The 23,468-nt window shown below is 41.0% G+C and overlaps 1 protein-coding gene across 1 annotated transcript in view; it reads left to right on the top strand.

The window, feature by feature from the left end:
- The window catches only part of Pi4KIIIalpha (phosphatidylinositol 4-kinase III alpha), a 67,669-nt gene that overhangs the window by 12,127 nt on the left and 32,074 nt on the right, over window positions 1–23,468 (top strand). The window contains exons 8-26 of the mRNA XM_028309776.1: window positions 402–597; window positions 1,528–1,638; window positions 2,422–2,595; window positions 4,651–4,861; window positions 5,821–5,932; window positions 8,872–9,145; window positions 9,411–9,512; window positions 9,845–10,046; window positions 10,421–10,558; window positions 11,040–11,144; window positions 11,621–11,812; window positions 12,232–12,448; window positions 12,957–13,157; window positions 18,549–18,681; window positions 19,217–19,291; window positions 19,505–19,734; window positions 20,984–21,111; window positions 22,151–22,297; window positions 22,607–22,788. Of these exons, the coding sequence (XP_028165577.1) occupies window positions 402–597; window positions 1,528–1,638; window positions 2,422–2,595; window positions 4,651–4,861; window positions 5,821–5,932; window positions 8,872–9,145; window positions 9,411–9,512; window positions 9,845–10,046; window positions 10,421–10,558; window positions 11,040–11,144; window positions 11,621–11,812; window positions 12,232–12,448; window positions 12,957–13,157; window positions 18,549–18,681; window positions 19,217–19,291; window positions 19,505–19,734; window positions 20,984–21,111; window positions 22,151–22,297; window positions 22,607–22,788 (3,130 nt within the window). The remainder of the gene's footprint in view (window positions 1–401; window positions 598–1,527; window positions 1,639–2,421; window positions 2,596–4,650; window positions 4,862–5,820; window positions 5,933–8,871; window positions 9,146–9,410; window positions 9,513–9,844; window positions 10,047–10,420; window positions 10,559–11,039; window positions 11,145–11,620; window positions 11,813–12,231; window positions 12,449–12,956; window positions 13,158–18,548; window positions 18,682–19,216; window positions 19,292–19,504; window positions 19,735–20,983; window positions 21,112–22,150; window positions 22,298–22,606; window positions 22,789–23,468) is intronic.

Here is a 23,468-nt window from a genome sequence, read left to right as displayed (position 1 = left end):
ATAGCTATAGATTAAATTCAGACTTGCAAGTTTAATATTTACTGACTGTTTATTCTTTATTATAATTTCTGTTTAGTCTATGCCTATGCTATGATGTAAAAAACTTTTAGAATCGAACTACCTTTACAATCACTTACTATCAGGTTAGATACAGGCCAAGAGCTTCCTCGTTGTGGATAAAAAAAAACAACGATTTCTAATATGGAACATCAAGAAAATTAATGGTCAATTCTAGTCTTAAATATTTTGATAATTTCAGGTTTTATTTAACATGATTGTTGTTAAAACATTATGTTAGACGCCTGTGGCGTCTCAAGAAGTCTGATGCTTATAATGTTGCAGAAAAATAAATAGAGAGGTTAATAAAAAATTTAAATTATTTTAATCTTTTCCCATCACAGTGCAAGGCAAGGAGCTCCAAGGGTTAACAGAGACAGGCGTTCCAGTCAAGTCTACGCCCTTCGAGAAACTTCGAGACGCGGCCATAGAGAACCTTTGCGTGGCACTTGAAGCGGCTTTAACTGTGGACCAGTTCTGTGTACCAGCGCTGGTCGGATCTGTCAGCAATCGGCTGTTCACCGCTGAAACTAGCGACAGGTAAGTCTTCGATTCTTATGTAGTTCTAATAAGTTGCTTTTTTGCAACAAAAATGTTAGTCGGACGCGGCTATAGATAATCTTTGCGTGGCGCTTGAAGCGGCTTTAACTGCGGACCAGTTCTGTGTACCAGCGCTGGTCGGATCTGCCAGCAATAGGCTGTTCACCACTGAAACTAGCGACAGGTAAGTCTTCGATTCTTATGTAGTTCTAATAAGGTGCTTTTTTGCATCGAAAATGTTAGTCGATCGCGGCCATAGAGAATCTTTGCGTGGCGCTTGAAGCGGCTTTAACTGTGGACCAGTTCTGTGTACCAGCGCTGGTCGGATCTGTCAGCAATAGGCTGTTCACCGCTGAAACTAGCGACAGGTAAGTCTTCGACTCTTATGTAGTTCTAATAAGGTGCTATTTTGCATCAAACATGTTGGTCAGGTGGGGCTATAGAGAACCTTTGCGTGGCGCTTGAAGCGGCTTTAACTGTGAACCAGTTCTGTGTACCAGCGCTGGTCGGATCTGTCAGCAATCGTCTGTTCACCGCTGAAACAAGCGATAGGTACGCATTTATGCAGGTTAACTGCAAGATATCTCTATCTTAGCTCTAAAAACCATAAGTCCTAAAGTTACAGTTTATTTTTTGAGACAACAAAGAGGAATATAAATCTTAATAAATAAATAATACCTTTACTCTCACCATAATCTTACAAATAAGGTACATAGACTATTATAAAAGGAACATTTTGCCGATTATGGCGGGTTGACACCTGAACTAGGAAAGATCCTGTATCTCAGGTTGCCAACAATAAAGTATAAGAATAAGAATTATTTGTTGATGTAAATACATTGTAACTTTTTATATTGAAACCCTGACTTCTGAACTAGTGTAAACTAATTTAAAGATTAATTTTTAACTTGATCAGTTTCTTTTTTGCAGTGAGTCGTCACTAATAAGCACCAACATAGTCATCATGTTGGGACACGTCGCAGTCGCCTTGAAAGACACGCCGAAGACTACGGATACGATCCTGCAATTCTTCCAGCAAAGGTAAAAACTGATTTATAAATCTTGCAAAGATCGACTAATAGAGAATGCTTTTAGTATGCAGTCCACCTTTTAAATAAATAAACAATAAAGTTTTTAAATAAATAAACTCATTCCAAAAATTTTTTTTGCTCCTTACAAAATATTCCACCGTTCCACAATATTACAGTTAGTAATCGACTCTTTGTGGCCAAGTAATTAAATAGCGGCGAACTTTAAAGATTTTCTTCTGACACAATTATGGTACCCCAACAATATTGGTGTTATTTGAAAGCCCAATAAATATCCTTAAAGAAAAATACATTTCATTTCTAAATAATTGATTAACATATACAATAAATGTGACTTGAAAATAGACCTCACTTTGGGCTCACCTCTGGGATCAATTAGACCAATTTTTATGGTTATAAAACCAAATAAAGATCTCACGTGTCCTCTTTAACAGATGGATAGCGATTAATCCCAACTTAACAGTTTTATAGTCATAAAAAATGGCTATAGCGTAACTACCTATTTTTTGAAGAAGTGACTCTGGATCCTTGTAAAGACACATTTTTGGGGTAAAAACCTTTCCTTTAATGCAATGAAGTTTAGAACTAGGCTTTCAAATGGTACCAATGTTGGTAGGAAGTGGGGATGCATACGTTTGATAAGTGCTTGTCGCGGGAGGTGCGATTTATTTGATGCCGAGTGTAGTTTGACTGTAAAGCATGACTACAGTTCCTCAAACCAAAGAACTTAAACTAAGAGCATAAATAAATCTATCCTACTCAGCTTTTTTTACAGGCTCTGCCGGTCACCGTCATCCCTAGACACCCTGATAGTAGACCAGTTAGGCTGCATGGCGCTGGCCAGCCCAGAAGGGCCCGCCCATGATGAGATAATGCGGATGTTCACCGTCATCACGGTAGAGGCAGCCAGCGCTGCCTACCACCACACCGACGATAGGAAACAGTACAGGTGAGATGTTGGAAATTAATCATAGGTTCTATGTCGCTATATACCTAAGGCGTTTCCGGACGGATACGACCTGCAAGCTTTCAAGAGGAGAGCGTATCTTCACCTTAAAGGCCGGCAACGCACCTGTAACGCCCCTGGGTCTGCGGGTGTCTATGGGCGACGGTAATCACTTACCAACCATCAGGTGATCCGTCTGCTCGTTTGCCTCCTGTCACATAAAAAAAGGCCCGATTTCCACCAAAGCGGAGCGGAGACGAGAGGATAGGAGATGTGTGCTGTGCGTAGCTGCCAGTCTAGTGCTGTCTACGAATCGTATGATTGCTATATTACAACAAAAATGTTAGCCGATGCCTTAGAAAATCGTGGCGCTTGAAGCGGTTTTAACTGTGGACCTGTTCTGTGTACCAGCGCTGGTTGAATCTATCAGTAATAGGCTGTTCACCGCTGAGACTAGCGATATGAAACAGTACAGGTGAGATGCTGGAAATTAATCCAAGGTTCTACGTCCCTATACTACGTGTACCCTGGTCCAGTAGTGGACTAACTGGGCTGCATGGCGCTGGCCAGCCCAGGAGGGCCCGCCCATGATGAGATCATGCGGATGTTCACTAGAGATGAGACGTATTTACTAGAACAGATCCACACACTAAGTATTTTACAGTACTAGGCGGCACCTATTCCAATTTTTTAAATACTTGATCCACCTAGTATTTTATAAATTACACGATTTCCGACCCTACCATCAAAGTAATAGAGGTTATTATTGCGTAATCCGTAGTCGTGTATTACGCGCACCTAGTATTTCTCGCTAAGCTTATGTGCGAACGTAGAGATTCACTCCGTCTCTGTCTGACCAAACAAATTTGAGCGCGACGAAGCAAACGCACACAAACGTAATCAAACCATATTCATGTAAATAAGAAAAAATAAAATATTATATTTTCTTATTTACATGAATATGGTTTGACATTTACATATTATGTAAATATTTTTATGAAATTGATATCTTTTAAATACGCCAACTTTTAAGTTGACAGGCCTATGCCTGTTGAAGTATGAAGGGAGGAATTATTATTAATTTCAAATTGTATTATTCATACTACGGTTGTATCTTTTCAAAAAAAATGTATTTTAAAGTCATATTACGTAGATTAGTCCGCACTAGTCGCGTCAAGTATGCTAAATTACTACGTATTAGGTGGAATAGGTATTTGGATAGAGTATTAATAAATACTAGGAATAGGTGTACCTAGTATCAAATTTACCTAGTATAACCCATCTCTAATGTTCACCGTCATCACGGTAGAGGCAGCCAGCGCTGCCTACCACCACATCGACGATAGGAAGCAGTACAGGTGAGAGTATAAATCTTATGTAGTTGCAATAAGTGTTATATTGCAACAAACATTTTAGACGAGGCTAAAGCGTGACGCGGCTTTAACTGTGGACTAGTATTGTATACCAGCGCCGGTTGAAGTATTAGGCTGTTCAATGCTGAGACTAGCCATAAAAAACAGTACAGGTGAGATGCATTTACGAATCTACGTTTTTTTCTAACCAGGGCAAACATTTTATTGTGGCCCTCCCCCTGCGTTTCAGATGCCTAAAAAAAGTGCACGCGCTCACTTACCTTTATGTGTGACTGTTGTTTCCCTTAAATGTGTAAACCAACTGGGTGTTTCATATCCAATTAATAACCAATAGAATGACGTGCGCCTTATTTCACAAAGCACCTCCTCTTTTCATTTAGCGGCCCCCTTTAGACTGTTGAGCGGAGCAGCCTGACTCGAGTTGATACAGTGACGGTCCCTTCCCGAGTTGACAAGTGTGCACTTCGAACTTAAATGACCTGTGGGCGTAGTGTATTTACATCAAATGCATTCGACATCTACTGCGTTAAAAATAAATGTGAAAATAGTTCTTTAAAGTTTCCGCTAGGGGCGTACAATCCGTTATACATTTAATGTCACTTTCTTACGCAGTTACTAGTGAAGACGCTTGATGTAAACTCGCACTAAGATAATGAATGATGAAGATGGTATTTTAATTTCACAGACACGTCTCAGGCGCAGTCCTAAACGCTCTCGCCAACATCGCCGCCAATGTGAGAGGAACCTCAGCCAGGTTGGAACTCCTCACTCGACTGTTAGAACTGTTCGTGCAGCTAGGCCTCGGGGGAGAGCGGGCTACGGACCGCTCGCCCGCGCCCGTGTTGAAAGCGTCGGGGAGCGCGGGCAATTTGGGCGTACTCATACCTGTTATAGCGGTGAGTTTATTTAAATATTTGTATTTTTTTTTCATTTCAATTAGAATAAAAATTAACGCGGGTTCGATTCCCGATGCCGCTCGACTATTGTGTTCAATCCACTCGTAACACAAGCATTTAGCTTACCTACCATGAAGGGTCAATGGGAACATTAGTAATTTGTATTTAAAAATTGCCGTGCCGTTGCCGTATAGTCTTAACTGTTTAGCTGTTTTATTGGTTATTAAATATTTATAATTTGTAGGTCGCAACCGTCTCACAAACTGTAAAATACATCTCACATAATTATAATTATGAAACTCGCACAGATTCAAACTATAATTGGTTTGATTTTAATATTTAAACCACTAATGTATATGTTACAGGAAATGTATGAATTCTAGGAATTGTATACTATTCCTAGGAAATGTATACAATTCCGAAGCTATTTAGGAAATGTATAAAATATTGCTTCAGAGATTTTTTAATACGCACATATCCTAGGACATGTATACTTTTCCTAGGATTTTTATAGAATTCCAATATTGTATTAGGAAATGTATAAAACTATGCGGCACAAGCGCGGTCTTGTGATCGGGTGCCCCTCAGTACACCTAAAATTTCATTTAGCCAAACCACATTGGCCGATAGGTACTTTTAACTCACAACTATTATTGTTTAGCCTGAAAGTTGTTTTCANAAAAAAAAAATCTTAATTACATTTCCGATTGCTGTTTAGGAAATGTGTAAATTTCCTAGGAAATGTGTCTAATATAATTTACATCACACATTTCCGGGTGATTTTAGGACTTATACACAAATCCTAGGAATTGTATACAATGACGGATTTCATACATTTCCTGTAACATATACACAAATACAAAAGTCCACGAGATATTATTAGTTTTAATACCGATTGCCAAACACAACTGATAAGTTCGAGTACAAAACATTGATTTTTTATTTTATTGTCTTTCCAGGTTCTAGTCAAAAGGTTGCCACATATAAAAAACCCGAAACCTCGTCTCCACAAACTGTTCAAAGACTTCTGGCTCTACTGCGTCGTCATGGGCTTTACTGCCGCAGAATCAGGTAAATATTTACACCATATGTATACAAATATTATTTTATAGTCTTTATTATATTTTTCACAAAAACTTCTGCTAGACAAGCTGTTCAGAATAAAAATTGTGCCTAACGAATGTTACTTAAAATACTAACTTTAAATCACGTAATTAATTACGACGTTTTATCAGTCAACAACCAGAGTTGAAGCCATCACCTAAGCGAAGATTTGTATAGTTCCAAAATACTGAACTGTGAAACTACTATAAGTCTAAATTGTACTAAAAATATTGTAATGATTGTTGTGGTGAGGAAATAAAGCATTTTTTTATGGTAGCGCCCCCCTGTCATTGAGTTTGGTGGGACAGTTCAGCGTGGGTCATCTATATCTGTATACGCTTGTCACGCTGACGTCTCGCATATTTTGGCAGATTTGTGCGTTTCGTATTCAAATATTACATCAGTTTGTGTATTTGTTCACCTCAACTATTGTTGCGCCATCAATACTATAACTATACTACTGCTGGTCTTTGTATTGTACCTAGTTTTTCATGAAAATAAATATTTTATGAGTGTTTGTTTGTCATCTTCTTCATTATCACTCACTCTAGCAATTGATAAAATTAGTTTGTGATAGCAATCACATTCTAAATGGGCAATATTTTAGTTCAGAACAGCTTGTCTAGTGTTACATAGAAGTCTTTTTAACTTTGATACGAATTCCACGATTTTTAATGCTAAAATAAACTTACACAACGCTAAATGTAAATTATAAGTTTCTGAGTTAATTAGTAATATACTTCTTCTTCTCTCAATGGCAATTACTATTACGTCACTTTAAGGAAATGCGGGTACAGGCGACGGCACGTCAAGTTAAATATTGTGGCATCTTATTACAGCTATAATAAGTGCGATATTTCAACAAAATGTATAGTCTGATGTGCTGGCGACTGTACAAAAAGTTAAAGAGGACACTGTCATTTTGAAAGTGTCGGATTTTTATTTTGAGATCAAATAATGTTAAAAGCTGATGAAGATTAAAAGATTTGGGTCACGATTGAGACGTGTGCTCAAAATATTTAACTTTAACCAATCACAGGCTTGAATGTAAGTACAAACTTAAATCGCGTCTTGAGTTCAGTTTCATAATCACAGTTTTAACATATTTAATCTCAAAAATCCGACTAAACTATGTATGCAAGGCCTAACTAACTGAACTATCTAAACAATTTTAAGCACTCATTTTCTGTATACAGGGTGTTTCTTGTAAGGTGTTAAGCTATTGCGAGCAGATAGAAATGCGTCATACCTAGTATAGTATAAAATATCTAATAAAATTTCATAATATTGTGTTGTAACTGTTAGAGTTAAGTTAGAACTGTATTTATTTTTGGATAGTACTTGTAATTTAATTTAATTTATCATGCTGTGTATACTAATTTTGGCTTACGGTCCAGTATGTAATTAACACTTTTTCTTTACGATGAAGCCCAGACTGTAAACTGTTTGTATACCTGTTACAAATAAATAAATACCTATACATTGAATCCCTATGTATGTTCGGCAATTTTGCTTAGCAAAGGTTTATGATCTTTTAAAGTTTGTTTAGAAGATCATATCTGAAAAAAAATCTTATAAGCTGCAATCTCTAAAAATTGTGTTAGTAAATAAGTCAAGATAGAGTGCCCCAAAAATGTGTTAAAATGCTCTAAAGTAGCCAAGCTGTAAAGTGACAAACAATAACTTCCAAACTAAGCAAAATCACTGAACATGGCACATGTAAATACATATGAGAACCATGTGGGTTCAATCAATAAGTATGATGCACCTAATATCTTCTCGCACCGGCTTTCCACCTTGCAGGAAACACCCTGTATATCCAACTTGTGTTGTTTAATAGAAACGTTTAAACATCTTGTTGTCTCTTCCTCTATGGCCACGCCTGTAGCCATGCGGAAGCGTGAGTAAAAATGCTTCTAGAGTTATAGATGTATGTCCTTTGGTTTGTATTAATCATTTCTTTGTTTTTATGGTGTTGTATAAATACACTTAATTTGTATAATTATGATGTAATTTTTACTAGCAAAAAGAAAAGTGATTGTGACATCTTTGCTTAATATTTTCAGGGTGTTTGTTAGAAAAGACTTCCAAATAACTAGACGTAAACGTGATGTTCATTATGAAAATTATGGGAATTTTCTTACTTTTAACTCCATGGTAAATAAACAAAATGTGAACGTAAATTAGTTCTGTCGGTCAGCAAGTTAAGTTTCTTGCAATTTACACCTTAATAGGTTGACTTAGGATCTATGTTTCGAACATAGAATCGAAATAGCTTAATTTCGATCATAATGTCCGAAATTTCTGTGCATCTAATATCAGTGATTTTTATATAACACCATAAAAACAGTTTTACTAAAATTGAACGCATTTAGTTTGGTGAAAAAATGACTTGGTTGGACTTGTAGTGTGTGTATATGATTTTGTGTTTTACAGCGTGTGCTTTTAGGTCCAGTGTAGAATGCGTTGTTAGAGTGGCTTGCCAGGGATTTGAACCAATTAATCCAAATACCAAGTTAATCATCCATTTATGTATAAATTATTATACAAGTCCAGATAATACATATAATATACGTTCCTGGTCAAGCCACGTTTATTTTCTTTTTGTAGGAAACCTGTTAATAGATTTTTGCTTGTTGATTGAGTTTTCAAGTGATTTTGTTTTACAAATATACGCTAAACAAACATTATAATAAGTTAAAATATCTTTCTGTAAATACCTACATAAAAGGTGCCGTTTTTTGCATAATATCGTAAATTAAAAAATAATGATAACCCTAAAAATATGTTTAAAAATGTAAAGTAATTCCTTTTAAATTCCGTTAAAAACATTTAAAAAAATATTCAATTCATCGTTCAAAACAAACTATACACAAAACTAATACTGTCTCTTTCTACAACTATAGGGCTCTGGCCTCAAGAGTGGTACGCTGGAGTGAAAGAGATAGCCGTCAAGTCTCCCTTCCTCGTCTCTCAGACGTCACTGCGCTCGGAAATGCGCGAGCTTCAGTACACGTCAGCTGTCAGGAACGATTCCGTGTCACAAATTGAGTTGCAAGAGTTGAAGACTCAGATCTTGAACTTGTTGGAACATCCTGCTGATGTGACGGTTATTGTCAACAAGTTGACGTTTGCGCCGTGCATGTATTTACTGAGTGTTTATTGGCTGGAGACTTTGAGGTGAGAATATTGTGATGTCAAGCTGTTTTAGTACATAACTTTATTTTAGTTTTAGATGATATATTGACGTATTGCTAATGCCTACACAGAAAACTAGAACTAATAACCGTTAAGTCAAAAGTTTCCTCCTAACCTTTTTAAGAGGTTTATTTTGTGCCAGTAGATGTATTCAACAACTAAAGTAAACATTGAAAGTTCAAATGTTAAATTTGAAATTCTAGTCTGTCCACAAACGCATGTTTTTTATTATGTTATTTGTTTTTAGGGTAACAAACTCTCCAGAGCCGAGTTTACAGCCGATCATAGAGTATTTGAGTGACACCGCGCTTCAAAAAGACAAGAGTGGGATGTGGCAATGTGTTGCCAGGTAAGATTTGTCACTAATGTCACTACTATTTTGATTCAGTCATAAATATTAATAAATTAAAAAAAAATACGTTTTCGAATCGGAGATCGTTGCAACATCGCTGTCTAAACAATGCGACATGCTGAAGAATTCTGTTAATATTTCCACACAGTATCAACAGTTAAATAAAACCTAACATAGCAAAATAATGAAGGCTATCGTTTTAGAGCTCATCAGTTGGCACCACTGTAGAGGTCACTGACATTTGCTAGTGGGCGAAGACAGTGGTGCCTACTGATAAAAGGACAATAAAAACGATAACCCTCATTACAATTTAAAATCTTTTTTTGCAGTGTCGGCGACAAAGTATTTCAAAAGTTCCTTGACGTAATGTCAGAGAAAGTCAAAGATGAGTCCCGGGAGAGGGAACTAGAGAGTCACGCACAGTTCCTATTGGTGAACTTCAACCACATCCACAAGCAGATCAGAAGGGTGGCCGACAAGTGGCTGGCCGGCTTGGTGGACAGATTCCCTCATCTCTTATGGAACTGTAGGGTAAGTTGACAACAGACTTCTTTAAAGAGAGCTGGAAAGCCACGACCTATTTCTGATGGTGACCTGTATTTCACCTGATGGAAAGCGATAACCAGACGGAAGGTTGAAAGCGAGCGTCACCCAGAATCTTCAACCCAGAGAAACTGGCTATTATATCTCCAACTGCCGAAACACAACAATGCAATCATTGTTGTTATACGACGATGATGATGTGATGTTTGACAAATCCTGAGTTCTTGGAAGGCTTCTCTCAGGCTCCATATGCTTCCCTGGAATCTTCCCAATATAGTGGTTTATGCCAACTTGCAATCACTACCTTATCTTAGACGTTATGATTTTTTTCAGTCTCAACGAATAATTTAATAAATTCACAGGTGCTATGGTCAATGCTGGACATCCTTCAAGTATTGAGCTTCAGTCTGGAACTTGACGCAAACCAAGAAACACCTCTGTTGAAGGTGCCCGGCACTGACTTCACTCTACAGCTGCAAGACACATTGGAAGGGAGAGAGGTACGTATTGTGATTGAAATATGGGTTAGAATTGCGTAACCACTTTGTTAAGGTATGTTGATATTGTCTTATGGCGTGGGCAGAGATTGCAATACAACTTTTTGCAATTAAATAAGAATAAGAATTCTTTATTCAGCATATTATAAAAAATACAGTTCATAACATTATCCAAAAGAAGCTATGCCGAAGAGGCGCCCTCTCAGCAATATTCGCGATATAACACAAACGTCATGTCGAGAAGCTGGTTTTCAGCGGGATCCAACACACTATGATCTATAAGGATTGCGGATTGCAAATCATTGTTTTGGGACGATAATGTGTACCAGTATTGAAAAGAAGCAGCGCAAAAACTCCTTTCTACTACGTAATTTCAAAGATGTATCGTGATTACAATTTCTGTTACACTTATTTCTATTATTATATGTTTTTTAGTACATTATGGTCTAAGAACCAGAGAATATTAATGGAATTGTACTTTTAGAGCATCGTAAAAGATTTCGCGGACCGATGCCACGGTATCGTCCAAGAGGCTATGAAGTGGGCACCCCAGTCGACAAGATCACATTTGCAAGAATACCTCAACCAAGTAAGTTTATTTTGATATAGCAGTCTATATTATTCTATCTACCTATACAGTCGGAGCTATTACCCTAGCTTAGCTAATCCTTCCTTTAAGTCTTAAATTATTATAAAGCAGGAAACAAGAAAAAGTATTACCACCAAATGATTTGACTTTCTTGACTTGTTTACTATCGCCCGTATTCACAAACTATGCTTGCTTAAGTGAAACAACAAATCGAACGCACAGCGTTGAATAGAGCTCTGTGATTGGTTCGTGTGTAACCCTGTGTGTCCACGCGCACTGTGAGAACTCATTGTAATGTTTGTGAATACGGGTGTATGCTTCAAAAGACTGCCCTCTTTTGGTAAGATTCGAACCCATTTGAATAAGACATTTTAGTCTTAAGAGAGAGGTCTCTTGTTTGTAGTTTAGACTCTCTCACAACTCTAGCTAAACAGTATGCTGTATACGATTTTAAACTGTAAAACTACTTCCTCTAGGTCCCAAACTCAACGCTCTGGCATCACTGTGGCCTGGCCTTAGCTACGGGCGCGTTATTAGGCGCTGCCGGCCTCAATCGTATGTCAGCGCCTTTACCTCGCGCTGCGTTGGACAAGCGGCCGCCGTGCGTGACTCAAGACTCCGCTGCTTTGTTGGCCGTTGTGTCTCAAAGGAGCCGGTATGCTGGAGAGGTGAGAAAGCTTGTTTGTAATCATCATCTGCATCAATCACTACAAAGGCTGCTGCGATACAGATCTACGAGTCTAGTGCAAAAGTCGGTGAGATGACCATGTGCCAATAATTATGTATAGCGTCATAAAAACGAAACGCACTCGTAAATAACGTTTAACGTTTTATTCGTCACGAGCCCTCTATCCAACCTCAGTCATATTAAAACGCAAGAACAGTGAAGCGACCATGGTTTAGTTTTTCCTTTACGTTGACAGAGGACAAGTCAAGCTCTAGACAAAACTTATGTAAGATTATTAGATGAGAATGTTTTTTGCCTCCGTTTAGACGGACGTCATCTAGACGTTATTAATTTAAAGAGGATGGTATTCTCTAGTTTTTATTTCCATCAGCAAGTGACATCATCCTTTTATCAATGCAGGTAGCAGGGGCAGTATTCGCTGAAGGTGGCGGCGAAGCTGCCGTTTGGAGGGTAGGCGCGCGCCTCCACACAGCACTCAAGGAAGCCTGTTCAAGTGGGAGTGAGACCTCCCACCGGGCCGCTCTGTGGAGGGCCACGGCACTGCTAGTCCATGCGAGGCACTTCAATATACACGCTAATACGGCACCCACTGCGAGGGCGCTGTTACATTCTGTTGGTGAGCGAACATTTGTTGACAAATATCTCCAACGAACCCTGTATCATGTGACTTGTGTGTGGTCTCAAAGACCTGCTCCTACTGTAGTAAGGCCTCCTTGAGGCCTGTGTAGAGCCATGGCGCCACCGGTCCACGCGAGGCACTTCAATATACACGTTAATACCGCGCCTACTGCGAGGGCGTTGTTACATTCTGTTGGTGAGGGAACATTTGTTGATAAATTATACCTAAGACAAATCCTATAGCATGACACTTGTGTGGCCTCAAAGGCCTGCTCTAGCGGGAGTGAGACCTCCCATCGGACTGCGCTTTGGAGGGCTACGGCGTTATTAGTCCACGCATGACACTGTTGTTGAACTGTTAACTATGACGGCAAGATCACGGTCCGATCAATCCCTGGCTGCTCGAACCGTCCATGTATAGCGGGCTTTATAGGCCTGCTCCGGTGGTGTGATTTAGTAAACAAAGTATTTATCTATTTACTGAGAAACCTCTTTCTCCTCAACAGCGTGGTCTCAAGTGGAGATCTTCACGGAGGACGCGGTCAGCACGGCGGTGGAGTGCTGGCAGTGGCTGACGACGTCCCGGCCGGACCTGGAGCTGCGGCTGGTGCAGGAGGTGTTCGCGGCCTGGCAGTGCACCGCGGACCGCAGGATGGGGCTGTTCTCGCGGCAGGCCGACGAGATCAGCCCGCTGGCGGCTTATGAAGGTGAGTTTTGATATTCAATTGTAGCTTAGAGTGGCTCCAAGTGTGGACGGTCTTCTCAAAGAAGGAATCAAGGTCTAAAATCTGGAGGAAGACTCTGGATACATAGAGGTTGGTACTTAAGGACGAAGAAGTTACTAAGCCATACGTCATTGGTGAAATAAAAGCTCATAGACTTAGCTGGCTCAGACACCTGGAAAGAATAGTAGAGTATTGTGGGGTGAAGCAAGCGTGTTTCTTAGTTGTCCCAGGTACATATGTGGAGATAAAAACCTAAGTACCTGCTCGATCTCCCGTCGATAACTGGCAAGATGTGGCGCAAAACAGACTAGAGATAAGCTGCAGGTCGCAGCTTACGTTAATAAAATACATTTGAAAATTTCTTCATGTTTATAGATGTTTCCGTAGCTCATTATTTCAAGGACTCTCGGCAAGCGAAAGGCCATAGATAAATCCCACTCACGCAGCCAATTTGTTCAAGTTCTGAGTTATCAATAATTATTTTACNTGAAATAGACGTTCTGTATGGAAAATTAGAAAAAAATATTTTTACTATAGATTTTTTTGCGAAAAAAATAAAATTGATACTTGTAAAAAGATATTCGTGTTTTTGTAATGAAAACAGACACCACTTAGGACGAGCTGTTTTTGACGAGTTTTTTCTTGTTTCAGTAAAAATATGACATACCATTTTACATAATTTAACTTTTTTGGCTTGTTCCCAGTACTATACCTCAATTGTACCTAAATAAACATGTTTTCCGCATGAAAAACTAATTCAATGATTGCAAAATCGAATAAAAATCAAAAAAATCAATATAAATCAAATAAATCACGATTTATTCAAAAAAATCTGATTTTTTTGATTAAAATAAAAAAATCATGATTTTTTTCCACCCTGGTTGCATCATATAGATAGTTTCATCCACGAAGATGCACCTTACAAATTTTTGATCGAAGGAAGCGCGGGGTGCGGGGAGTTTGATCCGAGCAATCCGAGCGTCATTGTAGTAGTGTGCACTCATGAATAATTTTGCGTGTACCGCTAACACTCAAACATTAGCGGAAGAATGGTGGGGCGCGTCTTCGTGGATGAAACGATCTATAAACGCAGTGAGGTGTGACAGACTATTACTGGACCATATACTCATTATTGAGTCTCAGATCAATACTTGTAATCACTAAATTTCTGCAGCGATACAGCGAGTCTCGTGCAAGTCGCTGATATCACACTGTTCTAATCCATTTCCCAAAGAAGTTATTTTATACTCCACAGAAAGGAAATATGTATGTATAATGTATATACATAAAATTTATATTATCCTTTTATTATCTATACAGGTAGCAGGGGCAGTATTCGCTGAAGGTGGCGGCGAAGCTGCCGTATGGAGGGTAGGCGCGCGCCTTCACACGGCTCTCAAGGAAGCCTGTTCAAGTGGGAGTGAGACCTCCCATCGGGCCGCGCTTTGGAGGGCCACGGCGCTATTGGTCCATGCAAGACACTTCAACATACACGCCAATACGGCACCTACTGCGAGGGCGCTGTTACATTCTGTTGGTAAGCGAATGTTCCTTAGCTAATACACATGATAATGAGGGCTATCGTTTTTATACTTAACAGTTGGCACCCCTGGCGATTGACAGGACCTTACTCTACAGTGGCGCCATCTTGATAAGTGCAAATGCGATAGTCCTCCTACCACTTTAGCGCTCACCAGTTGGTGCCACTGTCTTCGCTACTAGCAAGTGACAGGACCTTACTCTACAGTGGCGCTAACTGGTGAGCGCTAGAACGATAGCCCTCATTAGTGTAGCGTGAGGCCTCAAAGGCCTGCTCTAGCGGGAGTGAGACCTCCCACCGGGCCGCGCTTTGGAGGGCCACGGCGCTGTTAGTTCACGCGAGACATTTCAACATACACGCCAATACAGCACCTACTGCGAGGGCACTGTTACATTCTGTTGGTGAGGGAACATTTGTTGATAAATTATACCTAAGACAAATCCTATAGCATGACACTTGTGTGGTCTCAAAGGCCTGCTCTAGCGGGAGTGAGACCTCCCATCGGACTGCGCTTTGGAGGGCCACGGCGTTATTAGTCCACGCACGACACTGTTGTTGAGCTGTTAACTATGACGGCAAGATCACGGTCCGATCAATCCCTGGCTGCTCGAACCGTCCATGTATAGCGGGCTTTATAGGCCTGCTCCGGTGGTGGGATTTAGTAAACAAAGTATTTATCTATTTACTGAGAAACCTCTTTCTCATCAACAGCGTGGTCCCAAGTGGAGATCTTCACGGAGGACGCGGTCAGCACGGCGGTGGAGTGCTGGCAGTGGCTGACGACGTCCCGGCCGGACCTGGAGCTGCGGCTGGTGCAGGAGGTGTTCGCGGCCTGGCAGTGCACCGCGGACCGCAGGATGGGGCTGTTCTCGCGGCAGGCCGACGAGATCAGCCCGCTGGCTGCCTATGAAGGTGGGTTTTGATATTAAATTATAGCTCAGCGTGGTTTCAAGACACTCTCTAAGAAGAAACTAAGATCCTGCTGGCTAAGAGAAATTCCAGGAGTAGATACTCAAAGAAGAAAACAAGCTCCAAAATCTGAAGGGAGATTCTGGAGCCGGTACATACAGAGGATAGTACCTAGAGGAGAAGAAGTTGCTAAGCCAAACGTCACTGGCGAAATAAAAGCTCATAGACTTCGCTGGCTCGGGTACCTGGAAAGAATGGGAGAGGATCATTGGGTGAAGCAAGCGTACTTCCCAGTCGTCCCAGCTACATCTGGGAAGATGGAGTCACTAAGACCTGCGATTCCCACGTCGATAACTGGCGAAAGGTGGCGTAGAATAGACCAGCGGGGTTACTCCGTATAACGTTATCCGAAGTTTCAAATGTTGCCATCCCTCTCACGCAAAGCGAGATGCCAGCATGAGCGACGGTGACAGATAGATGCGAAACTACGTAATCAGCGTTTTTAGTAGCCCTGCAGAGTGGTGATTCTTGTTGTCGGAGGCTAATAGTCACTTTTGGGTCGTTGCGCCATCTTAGTAAGTTACTTAGTTAGTGGTCCCAAGTAGAAATCTTCGTCGATAACTGGCGAGAGGTGGCGCAGAACATACCAGTGGCTTATTGACGGAGGTGAAGACTCACTTCAGATCGCTGCGCCATCTTAGTAAGTTAGTTACTTAGTGGAGATCTTCACGGAGGACGCGGTCAGCACGGCGGTGGAGTGCTGGCAGTGGCTGACGACGTCCCGGCCGGACCTGGAGCTGCGGCTGGTGCAGGAGGTGTTCGCGGCCTGGCAGTGCACCGCGGACCGCAGGATGGGGCTGTTCTCGCGGCAGGCGGACGAGATCAGCCCGCTGGCTGCCTATGAAGGTGGGTTTTGATAGTAAATTATAGCGCAGCGTTTTCCCAAGACACACACTCTCAAAGAAGAAAACAAGCTCCAGATGGCCAAGAGGAAGATTCTGGGAACAGTACATAAATAACACTCAAAGGAGAAGAAAGAATGCGGAATTGGAAGTTTCTCGTTGCACAGACAAACATCATTGGCGAAATAAAAGCTCATAGACTTCGCTGGCTCGAACACCTGGAAAGAATGGGAAGGGGTCGTACAATGAAGCAAGCTAACTTGGTGCGAGACCAAGTGGCCTCCCCAGTTACCCCTGGAAAGACCAAGTCACTAAAGACCTGCGATCTCCACGTCGATAAGGTGAAAGGTAGCGCAGAACAGACCAGAGCAGAGATAGAACACACTTTATTGTACAACACACAAGACAAGAAAAGAATGAGACAGGGTTAGACAAATAATACAGCACAATTTAGGAGTCAGAGGCCAAGATTCTGTTTCGGTCGCTGCGCTATCTTAGATAGTGGTCCCAAGTGGAAGTCTTCGGTGGAGTGCTGGCAGTGGCTGACGACGTCCCGGCCGGACCTGGAGCTGCGGCTGGTGCAGGAGGTGTTCGCGGCCTGGCAGTGCACCGCGGACCGCAGGATGGGGCTGTTCTCGCGGCAGGCCGACGAGATCAGCCCGCTGGCTGCTTATGAAGGTAGGTTTTGAAATTAAATTATAGGCTAGCGTGGTCTCAAGACACTCTCTCTAAGAAGAAACTAAAATCCTGATGGCGAAGAGAAAGAATCTGGGGGCGGTATACACAGAGGATGGTGCTTAGGGGAGAAGAACTAAGCCAAACGAAAACAAAAGAACGGGAGAGGATAGTGGGGTGAAGCAAGCGTATTTCCCGGTCCATCCAGCTACATCTGGGAAGATAGAGTCACTAAGACCTGCGATTCCCACGTCGATAACTGGCGAAAGGTGGCGTAGAACAGCCCAGCGGGGTTACTCCGGAAAATGTTATCCGAATTTTCAAATGTTGCCATCCCTCTCACGCAAAGCGAGATGCCAGCATGAGCGACGGTGACAGATAGCCCTGCAGAGTGCAATTTCTTGTTGTCATAGGCCAAGACTCACTTTGGGTCGTTGCGCCATCTTAGTAAGCCAGCTAGTTAGTGGTCCCTAGTAGAATCTTCACGGAGGACGCGGTCAGCACGGCGGTTGAGTGCTGGCAGTGGCTGACGAGCTCGCGGCAGGCGGACGAGATCAGCCCGCTGGCTGCTTATGAAGGTGGGTTTTGATATTAAATTGTAGCTCAGCGTGGTCTCAAGACACTCTCTAAGAAGAAACTAAGATCCTGATGGCGAAGAGAAAGAATCTGAGGGCGGTATACACAGAGGATGGTACTTAGGGAAGAAGAAGTTACTAAGCCAAACGAAAACGTAAGAACGGTAGAGGGTCGTGGGGTGAACTTACTTTTCAGTCATCCCAGGTACATATGTACCTGGGATGACTGAAAAGTAAGTTCAAAGGACCTCCTCGATCTCCACGTCGATAACTGGCAAGAGGTTGAGTGGAGATAAGCTGCAGGTCGCAGCCTGCGTTAGAATAAAATACATTTGAAAATTTCTTCATGTTATAGATGTTTCCGTAGCTCATTAATTCAAGGGGACTCTCGGCAAGCGAAAGGCCATAAATATAAATCCCACTCATGCAGCCAATTTGTTCAAGTTCTGAGTTATCAATAATTATTTTACAGGTTAAACCTTGTGCCATCGTGGAGAGTGTAGGCCGAATTCGTCATTTACATCTGGTAAAAGACAGGACAAGCCGGAAGACGTAGCGTGGGCAGGCCTCCTACTAGGTGGATCGACGATCTGGTGAAGGTCGCGGGAGGTGCCTGGATGCGAGCGACGCAGGACCGGTCTTTGTGGAATTCTTTGGGGGAGGCCTATGTCCAGCAGTGGACGTCTTTCGGCTGAAATGAACGAAAAGACAGGGTCGTGCTCCTGGAGTGAGACTAAATGACTTAAGGATGATGATTGTGTTTATTTTCTAGGTGCAAAACTGGAGCCCCGACCGCCATTCGTGGCGCCGCATGCGGTGTGGGTGCGCTACTTGTGCGAGGTGGCTGAGACTGCCAAGTACAACAGCCTGGAGAAGGTTGAGATGCTGGCTAGTCTACTGCACAGGTCAGTTTAATGTCTGAGGAAATGTAACCTTATTTTAATTCGGCTTAGATTTAGTAGACTAATGCCCGTTTTCACCATCAAACTCTAATTTTTAAGTGAATTGAACAAAATTCCTGTTATGTGTTACCATATTGGTCACTTAAAAATTAGGGATTGATGGTGAAAACGGGCGTAATGCCCACTGATAAGACTTAACAAGCATTTTTTTAAAGGGTCACTTAAAAATAGAGATTGATGGTGAAAACGGGCACGACACAAATAATCTAAAACCTCCTAAAACCAATATTCGTGTAAATTCGTTGCGGGTTCCAAGTCAATTATCTCCTGGGACTGCTCAACCTTCATTGGTAGGATTTCTATAGTGGGCACACTGTAGATCATGGTTACAGGAGTTGCATTGGTGAGAAGAATGATTAGGATATAAAACAATATACCCGAATAATATACATCGCTTCTTTTCATATCTTCAATATAACCATTGTACAGTAAATAATTAATAATCGCACATTCACCAACACTATTTACTTGGTTTCAGATCTTTACCAATCACCGTTGGTGATGTGAGGGATCATATCAATCGGCATGTGGAAGCAGTTGGTGTCAGGTTCAGGTAAGAAAAATAATCGAATCGCATATCATTTTGTTAACAAAATTTACTAAATCTCGACCCTATGAGTGTAAGGATAAGACATATCCTGTTTAAAACATTTAGCACAACTTCGAGCAAATTGGAACTCTATTGACATATACTTGGTTACTATTATCTTTCCTGTAGTTTAGTTTAAATGTAATGGAAATTGAACTTTATCACGTTCTTTTACAGGCTACTATCCTGCGGCCTGTCCCTTCTCCAAGGGGACATTCTCCCCAAGTCACTAGCTCGCAACATTCTCCGCGAGCGAGTATACAGCGCGTGCTTAGACTACTTCTGCCGAGGTCTACAATGCCCTGCCAAGATATCAGGGGCACTCAGGGAAGATATCATCAGCCTGATCAAGTTCTGGCAGTTGATGCACTCGGATAAGAAGTATTTGAAGAGCAGCGACATTGGTGGTGAGTAGCAGCCTACGGGACTATTCCCACCTCTCGTTCCCACCGCTGCAACTCTTGTGTAGCCAGGATCTACAGCTTGACCGCCAATAAAAACCCAACCAGTGAAGGTCAACATGTAGAGGTATCACTCTAGTCTTTATTCAGTGAATGTAGTATATTCGATATGAATAGCAGAGTAAAGAAAATAAAGAAAGAAAAAATATTTATTTGACAACTAAAACAAAACTCATCACTTCGGCTGCTACGCCTCTATTTATTTTTTCGCCGGGAAATGTTTTGTGCATATACTAATCGATGGGGACCGCTAGTAAGTTATGTATAGCCTGACCAGGAACATAAAAACCCTGGCATAGTGGCGCGTCAATTGCATTTGATAGTGCAACACTGAGTACAGTCGTACCTGTGTTAAATTAATAGGCTAAATACATAAAGATGTATCAGGATTCAGGATTACGGGCTAATTTGATATTTTCATAAATTAACGAAAAAATATTATTATAGGTAACCTGGTTTAAATAAATTAAATGAAACCATCAATCGAGCTAGTAGGATTTATTTTATTATTCATCAATAATCAAATTCAGAACTTGAATATTCAACTGCAATGTCTGCTCATGAACGCTTCAAACTCGGTACTTCTTTCCCAATCCCATAAAATTCAACACTTAGAAAGTGACAAAAAATTTTAAAATAGGTAGTTGAAACTTGAAACAAACCACAGCAAATTTTCATAGTGGACTGTACTATACGATAAACATGTCAGTCAATTTGACAACCTTTGTCGGAAACATTATTCAATGAAAATATTGTCCAAACCCTTAGTATTTCTCTTCGACAAATACTTTAACACATTGTGAACCACTTTTCTTTCACGACTATAAAAATATTTTAGTAATTTAATTCATAATACCAATTGCGCACATTTAAAATAAAGTTTGTTTACACTTTGACAGCAATAGACTGACATGCAAGGTGACATGTCAATGAAGTTTTCAGTTACTGTTGCCATTAAAAGAAATTAGTACCATTAGTTTTCCGCAACATGGCGAGGGTTTTTATGTTCCTGGTCAGGCTATAGGATTATTATTGCCAGAAGGGCGGGGCCTACCCACTAAAACCTTGGTGTCATCAGGGGCCAATTAAACGGAGACGCGAGTTTTGTCCAAAAAGTGGACATTCGTCTGCGGCTCCGTCTCAGACAAAAACGTAGCTTTGGTAGGGCCTGGTTTAAATAATATGTTATTTTCAGGTGAATTCGAATTGATGGGACCAAGCAGTCAGCAAAGCATTTACACGTCAAATTCCCCAACTGACAACCGGTCATCTGTGAATAGCAGTGACATTGGTAGCAGGCAGAATACAGGATGGATAAATACGGTAAATACTTCCCAAGTTCATTATAAATATCATCCCAAGTTCGTCTTAGGGTGGAAATGTATGTCTCTTATGAATAAAATAGATTCAAACAGGAACAGCCTTTGTCAGGGCCAGTCTAGAATGTTGAAGTTAGGCAGCTTCTATCGCACATGCATTCAGTCTGACATACACTGTGACGAATGTCTGTAACTGTGATGAATAAATTACTGTGTGTATCTTTAACAACCAGCCCCAAAAAAGGGGAATGAAATGATTAACAAAACTGATTGAATAAAATAAATAGTTCCAAAAATGACCAAAAAAACCACTACCCCCGGGCATTTTGTTCTAAATAATAATTAAAATGTGTAAAGTATTTTTTTTATTGATAGTTTGCTGTTGTATTTTTATCCGGTGCATAGTGTCGTTGATACGAAATAACATGACACAATTTTCTCTTCATATCGTCTCTTACCAGGCCTGTTCATCTCCGTGAGTTTACACCGAAAAAAAAACACGCACGATGGCCCACCTACAGGATACTATTCGACAAGGCCTCACATACGACTATACGAACGAACATTGACTCACGCACGCGTATTCTTGTGTATGATGGAAGAAAATAAAGAAAATGGTGTACTAAATACTGTGCAGTATTTAACTGCCTGAATAATAATAAAAACACAGAATGTACTTTTTTAAGTTTTTCAAGACACTGCGAGGTAAATAAGTAGTTAATATTATTCATGATAATTCATGCTAAATCATGTATTTTCTCCGCCATTTTCCGCAGTTTGGCACCTCACGTCACATCATTTTACCGAAGTCAGCCCTACAGCTTCGGCGCAGTGCCGATCACTGACGTTTGTCAACAAAATGGTGCTTGACTCTTGAGACAGGCTAAATTACACCATATTGTTAATGACATTGAGCATACATTTTTTTAAATACCTTCGCGAAGTAAAACTTCTGTACGTAGTACTTATTATTATTATGTGCTCTTACCATCAATTTAGCAATATTAATCCACCCTTATGAATCACACTTGACCATTCCATAGGTTCCCATGTCCACCACGACTCTAAGCAGTGGCGCTGGCAGCATAGCGGGCAAGCGTTCCAACCGCAGCGTGAAACCGCCCGCCAAATCGCAAGATACGTTTGTGAAAGACTACGTTAGGAAGAGGAATCTTATACTGGAGTTAATGGTAATAAAGACGCTGTTTAATTAATCGAGAAGAATTGTATAAGATATAAATGAAATGGAATAAAATATAGGTGTTTTCGAAACCTTCTAGAGCTTGTTCTATCCTCACTTCGGGACAACGTATGGACCAGTTGAATAGGAAAAAGTGGTGCAAAAAAATCTTCAGCCTCTGATACGTAATAAATGCGAATTACGCAAGTAAAGTCCGTAATATTATATGTCCGTAACTTTTTGTCCTTTTCTTAAATTATCGTCACACTTTATTACTGTATCAATGTTCATTGAAAATTTCACCTTACTTCTATTATAGGCTGTTGAAATCGAGTTCCTAGTAACATGGCATAACCCCCACGGTCGGCCGGAGCAAGCGGTGCCGGGTGAAGACAATATAGCGACGTGGCGCTCCAAGCCCAACACTGATCGCACTTGGAAGGACTACGCGAAACTGGCGTGGGATATCAGTCCCACGCTGGCCGTGTTTTTGCCTGAAAGGTTTGTGGTTTTTATATACAGGTGGTTACTACTCTTACTCTACTACCCAACTCTTCCCGCGGGTTTCGTAAGAGGCGACTTAGGGACTACACATCAAACAGAGAACGGGCAGCAGCACTCTCTGAAAACTATCAATCTTTTAAACTGCGATCTCCAACCCGCCTGCCAAGCGTGGGGATTATGGCAAAACCCTTCACTATAGTGGAGGAGGCTCATAGTCCAGCAGTTGACTGTAAAGGGCTGTTGATGATGATGATATACAGGTGGTTATAACCTTACACCGGAGTCTGTTTTAGAGAGGGGTTTAGCGACAACGATAAGCTATAATGTCAAATATTGTACAACATTTTGTTAGTACTGTAATAACAGGTCGATCCAGTGGCGTAGCAGGCTTTAGACTAGGCCATGTATCAAAATTTCTTGATGGCTCCATCAAAGTCACTAAATCATTTCATTAACCTCTCCTATGCTTTGTCTCAGATCTGTGCAACCTCTGTCAACTGCTATGTCTCAGATCTAAGACAAGACTACTTTGGTCATCTTTTGCGTTAAATAAAAATCCTAAAAAATCTGAAATAATAGGAGGGCCCTGGGTCCCGGGAGCCCCGTATTATTGATACGGCTAATTTGGCGGTAGCTACGCCCCTGAGTAGATCCTGAGTGCTAAAACTTTTTCGTAT

This window comes from Ostrinia furnacalis, unplaced genomic scaffold (assembly GCF_004193835.3).
Source record: "Ostrinia furnacalis isolate ACB-3 unplaced genomic scaffold, ASM419383v2 OfSCF2829, whole genome shotgun sequence".
NCBI classification, from domain to species: domain Eukaryota; kingdom Metazoa; phylum Arthropoda; class Insecta; order Lepidoptera; family Crambidae; genus Ostrinia; species Ostrinia furnacalis.
This window is presented reverse-complemented; position numbering and strand designations above follow the sequence as displayed.